Consider the following 16,338-nt stretch of genomic DNA (forward strand, 5'->3'; position numbering starts at 1 on the left):
CAGCATTCACCCATGCACGCTTCCAGCTTGCTTGTCTATGTCTACAGCTCGACTTTACAAGCTGCTGTTTGTTAGAAAATGATTTGGGAGTGCTTTTCATTAAAAAGAAAACCTTACCAAGGACTCCTGTACCCTCATATCTGCCTAAATAATTTCTTCTTAACTCCTATATCAAAATAAGCTTGGTTGGATTTCACACCTTGAATCAACAAACCTGGTGCTGGGAGGCAAATTGCCTTCTTAAAACCAACTACTGTTCATTAAATTGTCATTTCAGAAACCTAAAATGTTACTTCAAGACTGACTGTAAAAATTTGCATGCAGCCGGGCGCGGTGGCTCACGCCTGTAATCCCAGCACTTTGGGGGGCTGAGGTGGGGGGGATCACCTGAGGTCAGGAGTTCGAGACCAGCCTGGCCAACATGGTGAAACCCCATTTCTACTAAAAATACAAAAATTAGCCGGCCGTGGTGGCAGGCGCCTGTAATCCCAGCTACTGGGGAGGCTGAGGCAGAAGAATCGCTTGAACCCGGGAGGCAGAGATTGCAGTGAGCTGAGATGGCACCATTGCACTCCAGCCTGGGTGACAGAACATGACTCTGTCTCAAAAAAAAAAAAAAAAAAGGAAAGAAAATTTGCATGTGTGTGTGTGTTGTTGTATGTGTGTGTTTGGGAGAAGGGAGAGCTTCATCATGATGAACAGTATTTTCGTGTGTTTAAGAGTTTATGTTTTATGTGAGATTTTATTTGGGGGGAAAAAGGTTCCTATGCTAAATGTTTAAAAATCATTAATCTAGGGCTTCATTTAGCATTGTAACCGTACCTGTTTCTAGGACACTACCATTTCTATGAAGAGATAGATAGGTTGCCAACTCTCTCTCCAGGCCCAGCTCCCTGGCAATCATGACTGCACCACCTAGAGGCAAAGTGAGCCCCCATCTAAGGTCTTGTGACTGCTGCTGCTGCTCTGGGCAATTTCAGCTTTGTAGGCAGAGTGACCCATCTTGGTGGAGTACAAACTGGCTTGAGTCTCAACACCTTTGAAAAACAGATAAACCTTTTAACATGCCATATTGAATTTTTTCTTTCTAATGTTTCATTTTTCCAAAAGAACACATACTCATTTAAAAAAGTTATAAAATAGAGATAAACAAAAAAGAAAAGGTAAACCAACCATAACCCTACAAACTAGAAATTTTTAACTGGATAGCATCTTGATGTACATTCATCTATTAAGAAAACCTATTCTGCAACTATTTTTTTTTCTTAATATACGGTGGGCATCGTTCTCATTATTACATCTTCTTTTTGTTTTATTTTGTTTCATTTTGAGACAGTCTCACTCTGTTGCTCAGGTTGGAGTGCAGTGGCATGATCTCTGCTCACTGCAACCTCTGGTCCTGGGCTTAAGTGATTCTCGTGCCTCAGCCTCCCAAGTAGCTGGGACTACAGCCATGCACCACCACGTCCCTCTAATTTTTGTATTTTTAGTAGAGACGGGATTTCTCTATGTTGGCCAGGCTGGTCTTGAACTCCTGACTTCAAATGATCCACCCACCTTACCTCCCAAAATGCTGGGATTACCGGTGTGAGCCACCGTGCCCAGCCTTATTATTACATCTTCTACTGTGTAGAAGGTGTTATTGGTCAAATTATATTCCCTTATGTTAATGAACCATGATAATATACCTAGCAGATCCCCAGTTGTTGAACAACTAGATTTGCTCCAGTTTTTAACTATGATAAATCCTGCTGTTATGAGTCTTATTCAGAAGTAAAAGGGTTGAGAAGGACAAGGATATGGTTAGAATGCCTAAGGTGATATGCTTTTGAGTTAGGCAGGGCAGACAAGTCACGGTTAAAGCACGTGTCCATGTATAGTGCAGGTGGGTTGTGTTTAAAGTGCCCTGTGCTGCGTGTGGGAGTCAGAAACCTCTCAGTGAGTTGACTGGCAAAACAGAAGCTGGGGATGGAGAGAGTTAACTGGATGGGAGTTAATGATATCATTGGATGGGAGCCGAATGATATCAGGATGACTGCAGAGTGTCCTCAGAAGGCCTGGAGCATCTGCTTATGCCCAGACTCCTCAGCAAGAACACTGCCAGAAGAAAGTGACTGCTAGGGACTGGCTACACATGCTGGGAATGTAGAGGCGCCCATAATGGGATCGTATATACCGTGCGGTGTGGCAAGAGGGGTTTGGCTGCATTAGGGAGAGCCGCATGGTCAGAGATGGCTGGCTAGAGGTGAGGTCAACAGGCTATTTGAGTGGAAAACCTCAGCGCCCTGCAAAGGAGGCGGTTTCCACTATCACATCAGCGACAGGTGCCCGGTATGATGTTGGCAGGGTAAGGTTTTCAAATAAATCTGCTCCCAGTGGCCCTCGTCCAATGCCTTCTGTGTGGTCTTTTAATATCAGAAACTTGAGTCAGTGCCTGCAGGCACCTCAGCAGCATAGATGGTTATTTCCTTAGGTCAAATGTTTAGATGCAGAACTTCTGGCTCAAAGTCCATGCAAGCTTTTAAGGTTTTTGATATGTGTAGTTAAATTGCTCCCTCTAAAGAACTTACCCTCTAAATAACAATGTAAAGAAATACCTGTTTCTCCTTAACCTTACAACCTAGCAACACTGGAAATTTATTCCATTTCCTCTCTTGCAAAATAGTATCATAGGCAGAATAGTACCTTACCGCCTTTATAATTTGCTTTTTAAAGTAGTAGTTGTAGTTGTGTTTGCCATCTTCTCATAGGCTTATTGGCCATTTGTATTTTCTTTTAAATCATGTATTTAAGTCCTTGATCTGTTTTTCAGTTGGTGTGGCCATTTTTCTTTTATTTTCTTCTTCTTCTTCTACTTCCTTTTTTTTTCCCACTGATTCATGAGTTCTATAAATAGTAAGGATGTTAAGTTTTGCCTGTCATAGGTGTAGTGTATGTTTCAGGGTTCTCATTTGCCTTTTAATTTTACTATGGTGTTTTTCATATAGGGAATTTTAAATTTTGATGTCATCCAAGCTATTAGTATTTCTGTATGGTGTAGTTATGCTTAAAAAGTCTTTTTTTCACTACAAGTAAAAATTATTTACCAATTATTTTCCCAAAGCAGTTTACATTTAAATGTTTAATGAAGAAAAATTGAATTCTCTATAGGATACAAGTTGGTTAATTTATAAATAACCAATAAATCAGACAGGATAGTCAACATGTTTATTTACCTGAGCTGGCAAAGTTTTTAGACTTCTGTTTCTATTGTATTTCTTCTGGTGTTTCCAACATATAAAAAAGCACTTAATAGAGTGCTTTAAAAATATCAGTGCCAAGCACAGCTGCCCCAGATGAACTGAATCAGGATCTTTGGGGATGGGATTAGGCATATTTGGATTTTAAAAAAGGAAACCTCATTGAGTGACCCTGATTTATATCTCTAATTAAGAGCAGTGCTTCTCATCCTTGGCTGTACATTAAAATCAACTATGGAAATTAAAAGTTTTGATGCCTAGGGTGCTCCCTGGTTAATGAAATCATAATTTTCTGGAGTGAGGCCCAGGCACTACTAATTTTTAAAATTAGTGATTCCCAGGTGATTCACAATTGGGAAAATAATAGGAGTGGATAGGGAGAAAGCAAGCAGGGGGAATTTACATCAGATAATGCCCCAATTTCTTCACGAAATAGGAAGCAAATTTTCTGCCGAGAACAATGGAGATGGATGGAGGGGAGAGGACCCAAAAGAATGGGGAAGCTCTGGGGTAACTGCTGTGGGGAATGGAGATGAAGTGGGCGAGGGACAGGGAGACAGATGGATGAGTAATGTTGAGTGTGCAGCAGAAATTGGAACCAGGAATTTGTTCTGGGGCCGATCAAGATAATGTGATTTTTTTCCTCACTGAGGCTCAGAAATCTGGGCCTTGCAGGTTGAAAAGATAGAAGCGTTAGGACTGACCCAGGTTTGGGAGTTTGGAGAGCCGGAAGGAAGAAGGAAAAGGAACTGTTTCTTTCTGAGTTATTTCTTCTTGGTGTTGACTTACCAGAATATAATTTCTGAAAATGAATGCCAACGATAATTTTTATGGAACGTCTAAGCTATTGCCATTGAATCGGGGGCCACTGGTTATCACAAATGCAGGGACTCTTAGCCGTGGGTTTCCACCAGAGATCATCAACGTGTCTTCACTATACATATGCATGAGCTCTACCTACCGATCAACAGACCGGAAGACAGAACCTGGCATGTGTAATTTTTTAAAGCTCCACCATCGATTATGATGCCCACTCTGAGAACCCCTTACTATAGAAAGTACTAGGAGCTGTCATAAATATCAAGTTAAAAGCAGAGAGGCCATTCCAAGCACAGGCCAATCCAAATTCTTAAAGGGAACTGGCTTTCCAAATTTCCTTGAAATGTAACTCATGACACTTTAACCAAATAGCATGTAAGAGATGTCATAGACATTAAAAGGAAAAAAAAAAAAAAAAAGCACGCAGCTTTTTTTTCTGAATAAAATGAATGGCATTTTGAGTTCCTCTTTAGTTCTTTTTAAGAAATAGCTTATTATACAAGATGAGCCCCGAGTGTGAGCTGGATTTCCATAATGTGTTGTTTTGCAATGTGCTCAGGGGTGAGTATGAGGAACACTGCGTCCGGGGACCAACCGGGGGGGATATTTCCTTTCCTACCCTCCCTTTGCTATTTAGAAGAAGGAAGTTTCAGGAAAGTATGTTAGTTCTAGGATTTTTTTTTCCTCTTCTCAAGAAATAAGTGGCCATCTACTAGACTGGGGTAAGAGAAGGGTAGGATTTCTGATTTATATCTTCTAATGAAATGCCAGCTGTCTGGATTAGAGATTGGGCCAAAAGCTATACTGGAGTGAGCTGGGTACCAACAGACATAGAATGTCAGGTGCTATCAAAATTTTCAGTGAAGGCTCCCTTTGATTTTGACAGCTTTATATGATTTTAATAATTTGGCATTAAATTGTTTTTTTTTTCTCAGTGGGCAAAAGAATTTTGAATAATTTTAGTTTATTAAATGAGACACTTGCAAGTCACAGAATACTTTGGAAACAAATATTTCAGGGAGACTGATGGGAATAAGGGAATAAAAGAATTCAGCATGTGTTACTTTATAATACCAAGCCTTGTGTTCCATATTATTATGGACCACGAAAAGCTTATGGCCCCAGTTTGACATTAAAGGCATAGGTCACTGATTTTCAGTATTTACATTTTCATATCTTAGGTTAAAGAGAGCTGATCAGCTGCGTAATGTGTGGATGTTCTTTTTCTCTTCTGTTTTTTGAGACAATGTCTCATTCTGTTGTCCATGCTGGAGGGCAGTGCCACGATCACAGTACACTGCAGCCTCGACCTCCTGAGCTCAAGTGACCCTCCTGCCTCGGCTTCCCAAAGTGCTGAGATTACAAGCATAAGCCCCTGGCTCAGCTGATGTTCTTGATCATTTGTTGTTGACATTGTGTGTATACTAATAGTAAGGTCCTATCTAGAAGAACACCGCTTTTCTCACGCTCTGCTTCCACTTGCTATTTTGGGACCCTAAGTCCTTCTGTTTCTGGATGTGTGTGCATAGGTGGGTAGGTGGGGGGACTGGAGGGTTCTCAGGGCTTCTTCCTATGAGATCACAAACACGATCTTCTTGAAATTACACATCTGCCCTGATACAGTTTAGCTGTGTCACTACCCAAATCTCAACTTGAATTGTATCTCCCAGAATTCTCACGTGTTGTGGGAGGGTCCCAGGGGGAGGTAATTGACTCATAGGGGGTCTGTCTTTCCCTTGCTATTCTCATGATGTTGAATAAGCCTCATAAGAGCTGATGGGTTTATCAGGGGTTTCTGCTTTTGCATCTTCTTCGTTCTGTCTTGCTGCCGCCATGGGAGAAGTGCCTTTCACCCTCTGCCATGATTGTCAGACCTCCCCAGCCATGTGGAACTATAAGTCCAATTAAACCTCCTTTTCTTCCCAGTTTTGGGTAGGTCTTTATCAGCAGCATGAAAACGGACTAATACATGCCCTTCTTCCCCCTGCCTGGTGACCCCTGACACTACTGGTGCCTGGATGGTCTCTGGCATGCTTTGAAGCACTGCTGCTGCTGTTGGTGCCAACTGTCTGCCCAAGCACTGTGGACTGTGCCATGCCAGTCTGCGCTGGCACCCTCTGTGGGGCCTGATGTCGCATTACATCCTCTCTTAGTGTTGAGCTATGCCGGTCCCCAGCCTGTGCTGCCAGGTGCTCCCCACGTCTTCCAGCGTGTGTTAGTGGAATCAATCCTCATGGCCTCGCTTCAGGGGCTCCCTCCAGGACTGGGCCAGAGGGGCATCTGAGCAGTAGACTCTGTGCAGAGCTCCACATTTTACCCATTGACTCTATGGGAACCAGAGTCAATGGTTGGGCTGAGCTTTCATGCTTTGGCTTCCTTGCCTTAGTGCAGGTTTTTTCCCCAGAATGCTCATTGCTCCCTCATGCTAATAGATTCCAGAAAAGAAATTCCTCCGACCTTTTTTTTTTTTAAATTTATTTATTATTATTATACTTTAGGTTTTAGGGTACATGTGCGCAATGTGCAGGTTAGTTACATATGTATACATGTGCCATGCTGGTGCACTGCACCCACTAACTCGTCATCTAGCATTAGGTATACCTCCCAATGCTATCCCTTCCCCCTCCCCCCACCCCACAACAGTCCCCAGAGTGTGATGATCCCCTTCCTGTGTCCATGTGTTCTCATTGTTCAATTCCCACCTATGAGTGAGAATATGCAGTGTTTGGTTTTTTGTTCTTGCGATAGTTTACTGAGAATGATCATTTCCAATTTCATCCATGTCCCTACAAAGGACATGAACTCATCCTTTTTTATGGCTGCATAGTATTCCATGGTGTATATGTGCCACATTTTCTTAATCCAGTCTATCGTTGCTGGACATTTGGGTTGGTTCCAAGTCTTTTTATTCAGCAAATCTTTATGGTGGATCTGTTCCATATCAATACCAGGCACTCCACTGGTGCTGGGGGTACAAAGCTGAGCAGAAACAGGCAGAGGCTGCCTTCTGGGAGCTCCTGGTCTAGACGCTCCAGGGCTCTTCAACTACACTAGTAAATATGCATAAACTGGGCTGACGGAGGTTCTTAAGAATGCAGTGACTCAGGTTTAATCCATTATGCATCAGTTTCTGTCATCCGCTCCTGCTGGGATTGCTAGCTCATGTCTGTATCCAAGCACTTAAAACTCCTGAGTATTTGGAATGAAGGAGGAAATATGGGTAGAGGCATTTCAAACCATTTCAAAGTATAGGATTATTTCTCTTTGGCAATGAGATAACTGTATGCACCTTGACATTCTACCTTACTATATATATATTTTTAAACATATTCAATAGTGTATTACTTTTATATATATTATAAAATAAATAAATGTTTCAGGGACACTGATAAGAATAACAGAACATGAAGAATTTAGCATGCATTTATTTATATATTATATATTTTGAGTAAAATATATCTAGAAAGATATATCATTATAAGTAACATAAATAATATAATTAGTTTTATATAAAATATATTGTAAATTAAATAACATTTTCTAGTCTAACCATGTATCTCTTGGGGAGAAGGACCACAATATGAATGAAAAGCTGAAGATTAGGAATTTTAGATTGGAACATTTTTTCAATATTTAAAAATAGAATATTTAAAAATGGATAATATTAAGATTTTAGCAATACTTGTCCAGTGTTAGATAAGTCTATAAAGCAGCAGTAGAAGGAAAAATGATCTCTAAACCATCCAGTGGGCTGGGCATGGTGGCTCACACCTGTAATCCAAGCACTTTGGGAGGTCGAGGTGGGAGGGTTGCTTCAGCCCAGGAGTTCAAGACCAGCCTGAGTAACATAGCGAGACCTCATCTAACAACAACAAAAAAAAAGTTAAAAAAATTTAAACCACCTAGCTTTCTAGTTGTGTCCTCTGACAAAATAATTCTCTTAACATTTTACATTGTATAATATACAGAAATGATACATTTATTTATTGTCAGATTTAAGCAATGAGTGGCAAGGAACTGAAATGGGATCTTAGGGTTTTTGAATTTACTGAACAACAATCTCATGCTTTCTGTAAAGAAAGTTGCCACAACTATTTCACAGTTGGGAATGCATGCCCACAGGCTTTTCCAGAACTGATGATGGGTTGAATGTTTGTCTTAAATTCATTGTTATTATTTGGTGAAAATTTGTACACAGTTTTGAGCACAGGCAGTAGTATACTGGTCAGTGTTTAATCAATTGCCTTTGTGGAGTGGGGTTGAGGAGTGGGGAAGTCCTGATTTGTAGCATTTGCCAATGTCTGTGGTGTAAATTCTCCCACTATGAGCGATTTCAAGCTACCAAGGTGATGTCACCGAACACTGATCGTGGAATTAGGAAGAGATACACACCAGAGGCTCTTGTTAGCTGGTGTAAGCTGCCTTCACCTGTGTGGGTTGTATCTGTAGGGTAGCATTTTTCTTTGTGATGTGAACAGGCAAATATGAGAATTAAACTTATGATCTTGTTTAGTCTCCGTAGTGTGACAGTCTTTCTCTAACTTGTGACCTCCCCTGATATACCAGATAATGAGTTATAGTGTAACTGTAGCCAAAGTTAAACAAATTATAGTCACTCTTACTATTTACTGCATTCTAATATATTCTATTCTGTCCCAATTAATTTAAAACAATAAATTATTTCACTATTGCTACTTTTTATTTATTTAACTCATGCATGACCATTCTATATGCCAAACACTATTTTTAAGTGCTTTACAGATACTGACGAATTCCTTCATTAGAACTGACCTGTGAGGTTGATGTCCCATTTCATCATTTATTGCTTGGCAATATTACTTGTCTTCCCTACCTCAGAGAGAGTGTGTCAAAATAACAGTGTTTAGCTGGGTGTGGCGGATCATGCCTGTAATTCCAGTGCGTTGGGAGGCTGAGGCAGAAGGATCGCTTGAGGCCAGGTGTTCAAGACCAGCCTAGGCAACAGAGTGAGATCCCCATCTCTACAAAAAATTAAAAAATGAGCCAGGGCCGGGCGCGGTGGCTCATGCCTGTAATCCCAGCACTTCGGGAGGCCGAGGCGGGCGGATCACAAGGTCAGGAGATCGAGACCATCCTGGCTAACATGGTGAAAGCCCATCTCTACTAAAAATACAAAAAAAATTAGCCGGGCCTGGGGGCGGGCACCTGTAGTCCCAGCTACTCAGGAAGCTGAGGCAGAAGAATGGCGTGAACCCGGGAGGTGGAGCTTGCAGTGAGCCAAAATCGCGCCATGGCACTCCAGCCTGGGCGACAGAGCGGGACTCCGTCTCAAAAAAAGAAAAGAAAAAAAGAAAAAAACAAAAAACAAACCAAAATAAAACAAAACAAAAAAATGAGCCAGGCGTCATAGCGCGTGCCTGTAGTCCCAGCTACTTGGGATTCTGAGGTGGGAGGATCACGTTTGCCCAGGACATCAAAGCTGCAATGAGCCAGGATTGTACCACTGCATTCCAGTCTGGGTAGAGCAAGACGCTGTCTCAAAAATAATAAATAAATAAATGATGAGGTTGAAGTTCTGCTTTCTAAGGTTTAGTCCAGAGTGCTGTATTTGAATGGAAGCTGCTAGAAGGGTGAGAATCATACCTATTGATTGTTGCATCTTCCACAATTCCTAGTACAGTATCTTAGACATTCTAAGTGTTTGAGACAGTGAATAAATGAACGGATGAATGAGTGAGCCTGTAGTCCCAGCTCGTTGGGAGGCTGGGGCAGGAGGATCGCTTGAGCCCAGGAACTTGAGGCTGCAGTGAGCTGTGATTGTGCCCCTGCACTCCAGCCTGGGCAACAGAGTGAGACCATGTTTCTAAAGTAAATAAATAAATGAATAAAGAAATAAATAACAGTGTTTCTAATTTACCTTGAAGTGTATTTTAATTTATTGCCTTTTTCCCCTTGTCCTCTGAAATTATTATGACTGCCACTGCTTCATGTGCTGAATGTTTTTTCGAAAATCATTTTAAAAGGACTGGTAATTTTCTTCTGCTTCATATATTTTTCTCAGTGTTATGCCTAAATCATTCGTTTTTAGGTTCCTCTAACCATTTTCCCCTTGGGAGAAATAGATTTGGTGGATTGTTAATTAAGACTATCCATATTTGTTTCTGAGTAATTATGTTTTGGCTGCTGTGAATTGGGTAAAAATCTCTTTGCACATCAGCTGCCTCTGCTGACTTCTGTGTCTTCATTCTACTGCCTCACATTCGCCTCTAAGTGGCTACTTTTGCACCAACCTAATAAACTTAGAATAAAATCCAAAACTTTTATCCCAGACCATAAGACTCTCTATAATCTGTCTGCCACAGACAGTGTGGTACAAGGGTTAAGGGTTTGGGACTTAAGTTCTGGTCTCTCTACTTGCTAGCTGTGTGACCTTGGAAATAGTGCATAATCGCTCTGTGCCTCAGTTTACTCATCATTAAAATAGGAAAATAGGCTGCATGCAGTGGCTCATGCCTGTAATTCAGTGCATTGGGAGGCTGAGGCAGGAGGATCACTTGGGTCCAGGAGTTTGAGACCAGCCTAGGCAACATAGCAAGTCATCCATGTCTCTATAAAAAGTAAAAATAAAAAAAAATTATGTGTGGTGGTGTAAGCCTGTAGTCCCAGCTATTTGGGAGGCTGAGGCAGGAGGATCGCTTGAGTCTGGGAGTTGGAGGCTGTAGTGAGCTATGATTGTGCCACTGCACTCTGGTCTGGGCAACAGAGCAAGACCCTGTCTCTAAAATAACATAAAGTAAGATAAAATGGGAAAACCATAGGGTTTTAATAAGTGAGTTAAAGCATATAAAGGGCTTGGAACAGTGCCTGATACGTAGAAACTTCTTAATAGTCACCAGCTCTTTTCCTCTCCCACTTCCTCTCTGCATCCCCCACCTCTCACCAAACTCCTTTCTTTCAGTTCCTGCTAGCTGAAGGATATTTACACAGGCCATTCCTACTACCTGCAAGTTCTTTTTTCCATTCTTCACCGAATCAACTCCTACTCATGCTTCCTATCTCTGCTTAACTGTCAAGTCTCAGACGAGCCTCCTTTGACTCCCCAGTGAATCCCCTTTGATTATCTCTCATCACAGAATTTACTTTCCTTTAAAGCCCGGCCACCATTTATTATTCTATATTTATTGGTGTGATTGCAGGAGACTCACAGTCATGAAGCTAGGAGCTACTTCCATGCTATTTGGCACACCATTTGCCAACGTCTAGCCCAGGCTTGGTACGGCACTCCCGTATTTGCTCATTACAGGCAGTTGGGAGTCTAATGAATGCATTTTTAGCATCAGCTTTCTTCCTGGATGTTTTTAGATGCTTTTCTTTGTGATTCCTTTTTCTTTTCTTCCTCTTTAATTAATTAATTAATTATTTGAGATGGAGTCTTGCTCTTTCGCCTAAGCTGGAGTGCAGTGGTGCAATCCCGGCTCACTGCAACCTCCATCTGCTGGGTTCAAGTAATTCTCCTGCCTCAGCCTCCTGAGTAGCAGGGATTACACACGTGCACCAACGTGCCCGGCTAATATTGTGTATTTTTAGTAGAGATGGGTTTCTCCACATTAGCCAGGTTGGTCTGGACGTCCTGGCCTCAAGTGATCCCCCTGCCTCGGCCTCCCAAAGTGCCGGGATTACAGGCATAAGCCACCATACCTGCCTCTGTTTTTATTTAGATAACATATTGTTTTCCTGTTCTCTTTGCAAGAGAAATGAACACTCTAGAAAATGCCTCACTACTGAATTGTTATCATGTGCCTTTGTTTTACATTAGGTGTTAAAAACTTTTGGAGAACAAGTTAGAGGTAAAAATAAATCCATAAATAAACAACTAAGTAAAGTGTGTACCAGTTGCCTACTTAGCCTCTTGTCTGCTAACAAAATGACATTTTCTTGGTCATTTAGCTTACACAGTGACGACCAAAAGTCGTTTCAGCAACTAGAATCAGATGTGGGAAACTAGATCAAAAGGCTGCTACTTTTACTTTTTACAGGGCCATGTGAGCCTCTCAGGAGGTGAGGAGAGCTCTCTCTTTATGCTTATATCTTCTATAGATTTTGCACCAATGCATATTGTTTTACCCAAACAGAGCAAATAACAACTAACAACAATGGGAAAAAGAATTCCAGCTCTAAGTGGACATTTAGAAAGTACTTATTTGGAAAGAAAACTCATCCTGGAGCTAAAGGGAATAGTATCAAATCCATGAACCTGTACCTTGCTCTGAGATGTACTTGCTGGTCCCCTCCAATGACCAAAAGATTTCTCAGCTTCCTTAACTCTCCCCAGCCCTCTGGGAGGCCATCAGAGCTTTTGAGTTAATGGTTCTAGTACTTCTCACTTGAAAAGAGGAAGCAGAGTCCCTGTACCCCCTAATTTAATTTGAGCTGTGGAGAGATATGAAGTTCACAGACCTAATCTCACCACATACACATGTATCTCATTAAAACCAAACTCCAGCTAAGAATTCATTGTTCATAGCAGCTGCTCTTAGCATCTGAAATGTTAAGACTCTCACTGACTGTTTAAAAAAATGTTAATGTGTCACTTTTGGGGTTTCCACTTCCTGGCTTTGAAACAATGCTGAATTTGCAGTCATCTCTCAAAAGCCCAAATTATACACTGTGTTCTGAGTGTTGACAAAGCCATTTGGATTTTCATTATGACAGTTTCACCTACCGAGAGGGGAACAAAAGTTCTCTAGGACACAACATATTATAAGGCAATATTTTCTATATTGATTTTTAACTTCATTTTTATTTATTTTATTTTTTTGAGATGGAGTCTCACTTGTCGCCCAGGCTGGAGTGCAGTGGTGTGATCTTAGCTCACTGCAACCTCCTCCTACCGGGTTCAAGCAATTCTCATGCCTCAGCCACCAGAATAGCTGGGATTCCAGGTGCCCACCACCACTCCCAGCTATTTTTTTTAATCTTTAGTAGAGATGGGTTTCACCATGTTGGCCAGGATGGTCTCAAACTCCTGACCTCAGGTGATCCACCTGCCTCAGCCTCTCAAAGTGCTGGGATTACAGGCATGAGCCATCACGCCTGGCTCTGTATTAATTTTTTAAATAATATGAGAGGTGCAATGGATACAAATCAGCATCTGAGTTTAAAAAGATAGTTTTATGAATTTAAGAATAATAAATTGTTATATAATTTTCTCCCTTACTTGAGTATTATTTATTAAGATGATTCCCACTCAGGCCACTGTGAATTCTAATATTGGTAAGGAAGTTTCTAAGGTCATGGGTGCTGACATTTACCTATCAATGATTCATACTGGAAGTAATGTGTCATCAAGAATTCAGATTATCTTTTTAGTTTATAAAAATGCTCAATTCACACTTAAACTTTAAAACTAATTAGTTACTTGTATAAAAGAAACTAGAAATGTATTGTATCCTTTAAGCAAACTCCTACTTACAGTAGTTAAGCATTTTATTAGTTATCAATAATAATTTATTTATTTTAAAACGTTTTCACGTTTCAGTTCCATGCGCTTCAACAAATTTTTATTGACTTTGTCTCTTTGACCTTTAGAGCTATTTGGTCTAATGACTCCCTTTAAGTTTTGTCTTATCATATCATATGGCAGCTCAGCATGTTTGCTGAGTAAACTTTGTCAAGTCCTGATAATTTCTTAGCAACCAAAATGGTGTTTTAGTGGATAAATGTTTGAAAAAGAACTCGTTATACCTTCTGTGCATTAAAAAAATGCCATCAACATTGTTTTAGGTCTTGAGATTTGAGAATTTGTACATAATCCAACCTCAACACCCATGTATACATGGAGAGGAACACACATACACACACACGCACATACACACACACACACACACAATGGTATTGCATCACGTGCCCTATTCATTCAGATCACTGGTGTGTTGACCATGGCCACAGAAGAGATGCTTTAGGTTAACCAATCCTAACGATCACTTCAAGAATCTTTGCAAAAGAACAGCTTAAAAACCTTGGATTCAGCATGTCACTCTTCACTATGAATCTCTAGTGGTCAAACAGATTCCCTCTAGGCCGGGCACCGTGGCTCACACCTGTAATCCCAGCACTTTGGGAGACCGAGGCAGGAAGATCACGTGAGTTCAGGAATTTGAAACCAGCCTGGCCAACATGGAAACCCCGTCTCTACTAAAAATTAGCCAGGCATGGTGGTGTGCACCTGTAATCCCAGCTACTCGGGACGCTGAGGCAGGAGAATCGCTTGAACCCGGGAGGTGGAGATTGCAGTGAGCCGAGATCATGCTGCTACACTCCAGCTTGGGTGACAGAGCAAGACTCTGTCACAAAAACAAACAAACAAACAAACAAACAAAAACAATGGATTCCCTGTTAGTACCAAACTTCACGCCTGGAGATCTGGGGTATGGTAATCTCTGCGAGCCTCTTCTTACAAAATGGCAGGGCCTTTGTCTTAGAAAATGACAGGGTTGGATTGGGGGACTTTTAGATTCACTTGATTTTATGACACTCAAATTTTTTATAATTAGCTCATGATCTATTGCATCTAGACAGGTAATAGCAGCCATAAAGTTAAGAGTTTGTCAATTGGAGTCAAACAAATCTAGGTGTGAATTCCAGCTCTGCCCAGTACAAACTGCATTTGAATATCGGCGTTCTTTAACCTCTCAAGCCCCAGTTTCCATAGTTGTAAAATGGGATACTAATCCCTATTTCTCAGCTTTGTTCTGAGGATTAAATGAGATAATATGTGAAAGTGTATAGCTTAGAAACCAATAATGTTTGTTATTATGCAGTGGTAAAAAATGACTTCGGATCTGAATCCAGGAAAATACCAAGACACCAAGAGCCTTCTCTACCTCTGTGTTTTTTCAATGTGCTACTTCAGTGTTATCTTGAAATTCCATGGGTAAAATCGGCCTCAAATAATAGAATATGCGGGGAGGGAGAGCATCAGGATAAATAGCTAATGCATGTGGGGCTTAATATCTAGGTGATGGGTTGACAGGTGCAGCATGCCACCATGGCACATATTTACCTGTGTAACAAAACTGCACGTCCTGCACATGTATCCTGGAACTTAAAATTAAATTAAATTAAATTAAATTAAGTGAAAAACAAAAGAATACGGAGAATTCCACCTTTAAATGGAATAACATTTAAATTCGAATAACATTTGAGCTAAAATGGATACATTTTAAAAACTAAAATGTAAATAAATCTGTTACTTGCAGGTAGCGAAAATGGACACATCCATTCAACCTCTTTGCAACACATAAAAACTGTGACGGAGCAAGTGAGGCAAAGTCACGAAAACGCTGCATCTCCCCAGGCAACCAACAGCACCCAGGTGTCGCAGCCATCAGGAGCCATGACACTGAGCCAGGTGTCTGTGTTCATGGGACCCCAGGAGCCCTCCTGTGACTCTGGAATCCTGAGAATGATGTCCCGGCGAGATGTCCGGGCAGAGTTATTCTTATGGAGCTTTCTCCTGTGGTCTGACACGATAGAAATGGTGCGTGTGGCTGGTCACCCCAACGTGTATAAGTCAAGCTGGCTATACCCAGTCTACATATTCAGTTTTATTTCTCTCCTTCGAATTACATTCACTCCCCAAAACCCTCTTCTCAATTCCCTGAGCATCCTGCTGCAAGATTTACCATTCATTTTTGTTAGACTTGGTTTAATCATTGCCCTGGGGACTATCACACCCGTACTGGGCCTGTGTAAAAATATCCTCGTGACTCTCTCTTACATTTACTTCAATTACCTAACCAGACTCAGGATTTTTTCTGCCTTCGAAATGTCTCCATTTTAAAAAGAAAATGGGATCTAGTAAGGCCTCTTTGTGATACCTGTGTACACATTTGTAATCCTTCTATTTTTCTTGGGGTGTAGGTGTTTGCACTATAAAGGAAATGACTAGATTGTAGAGAATAAGCCATTTTTACTAACTCTAGCATATCAGTTTTTTTTTTTGTACATATACAAATGGTGCTAAATTTAAGTAAAGTAATATTCTTATAAGTTGGCTCTCAGGTATTTCTAGAAAATGTTAGCAGTTAATTTTAGTTAGTTATGCATACTGAGGTCCCCAACCCCCGGACCATGGTCCCAGTACTGGTCCGTGATCTGTTAGCAAGCAGACTGCACAGCACGTGGTGAACCTCAAACTGAGCATTCCCGCCTGCATTCTGCCTCCTGTCAGATCAGCAGCAGCATTAGATCCTCATAGGAGCCCAAACCCTATTGTGAACTGCGTATGCAAGGGATCTAG

At 41.1% G+C, this 16,338-nt stretch overlaps 1 protein-coding gene across 1 annotated transcript in view; it reads left to right on the forward strand.

Annotated features, from left to right (window-relative positions):
* TMEM236 (transmembrane protein 236) overlaps positions 1 to 16,082 on the forward strand; it is a 45,748-nt gene extending 29,666 nt beyond the window's left edge. Inside the window, exon 4 of the mRNA XM_024254085.3 lies at positions 15,296 to 16,082. Within this exon, the coding sequence (XP_024109853.1) occupies positions 15,296 to 15,879 (584 nt within the window). The 3' untranslated portion in view covers positions 15,880 to 16,082. The remainder of the gene's footprint in view (positions 1 to 15,295) is intronic.
* Positions 16,083 to 16,338: the final 256 nt, after the last annotated feature.

This window comes from Pongo abelii, chromosome 8 (assembly GCF_028885655.2).
Source record: "Pongo abelii isolate AG06213 chromosome 8, NHGRI_mPonAbe1-v2.0_pri, whole genome shotgun sequence".
NCBI classification, from domain to species: Eukaryota; Metazoa; Chordata; class Mammalia; order Primates; family Hominidae; genus Pongo; species Pongo abelii.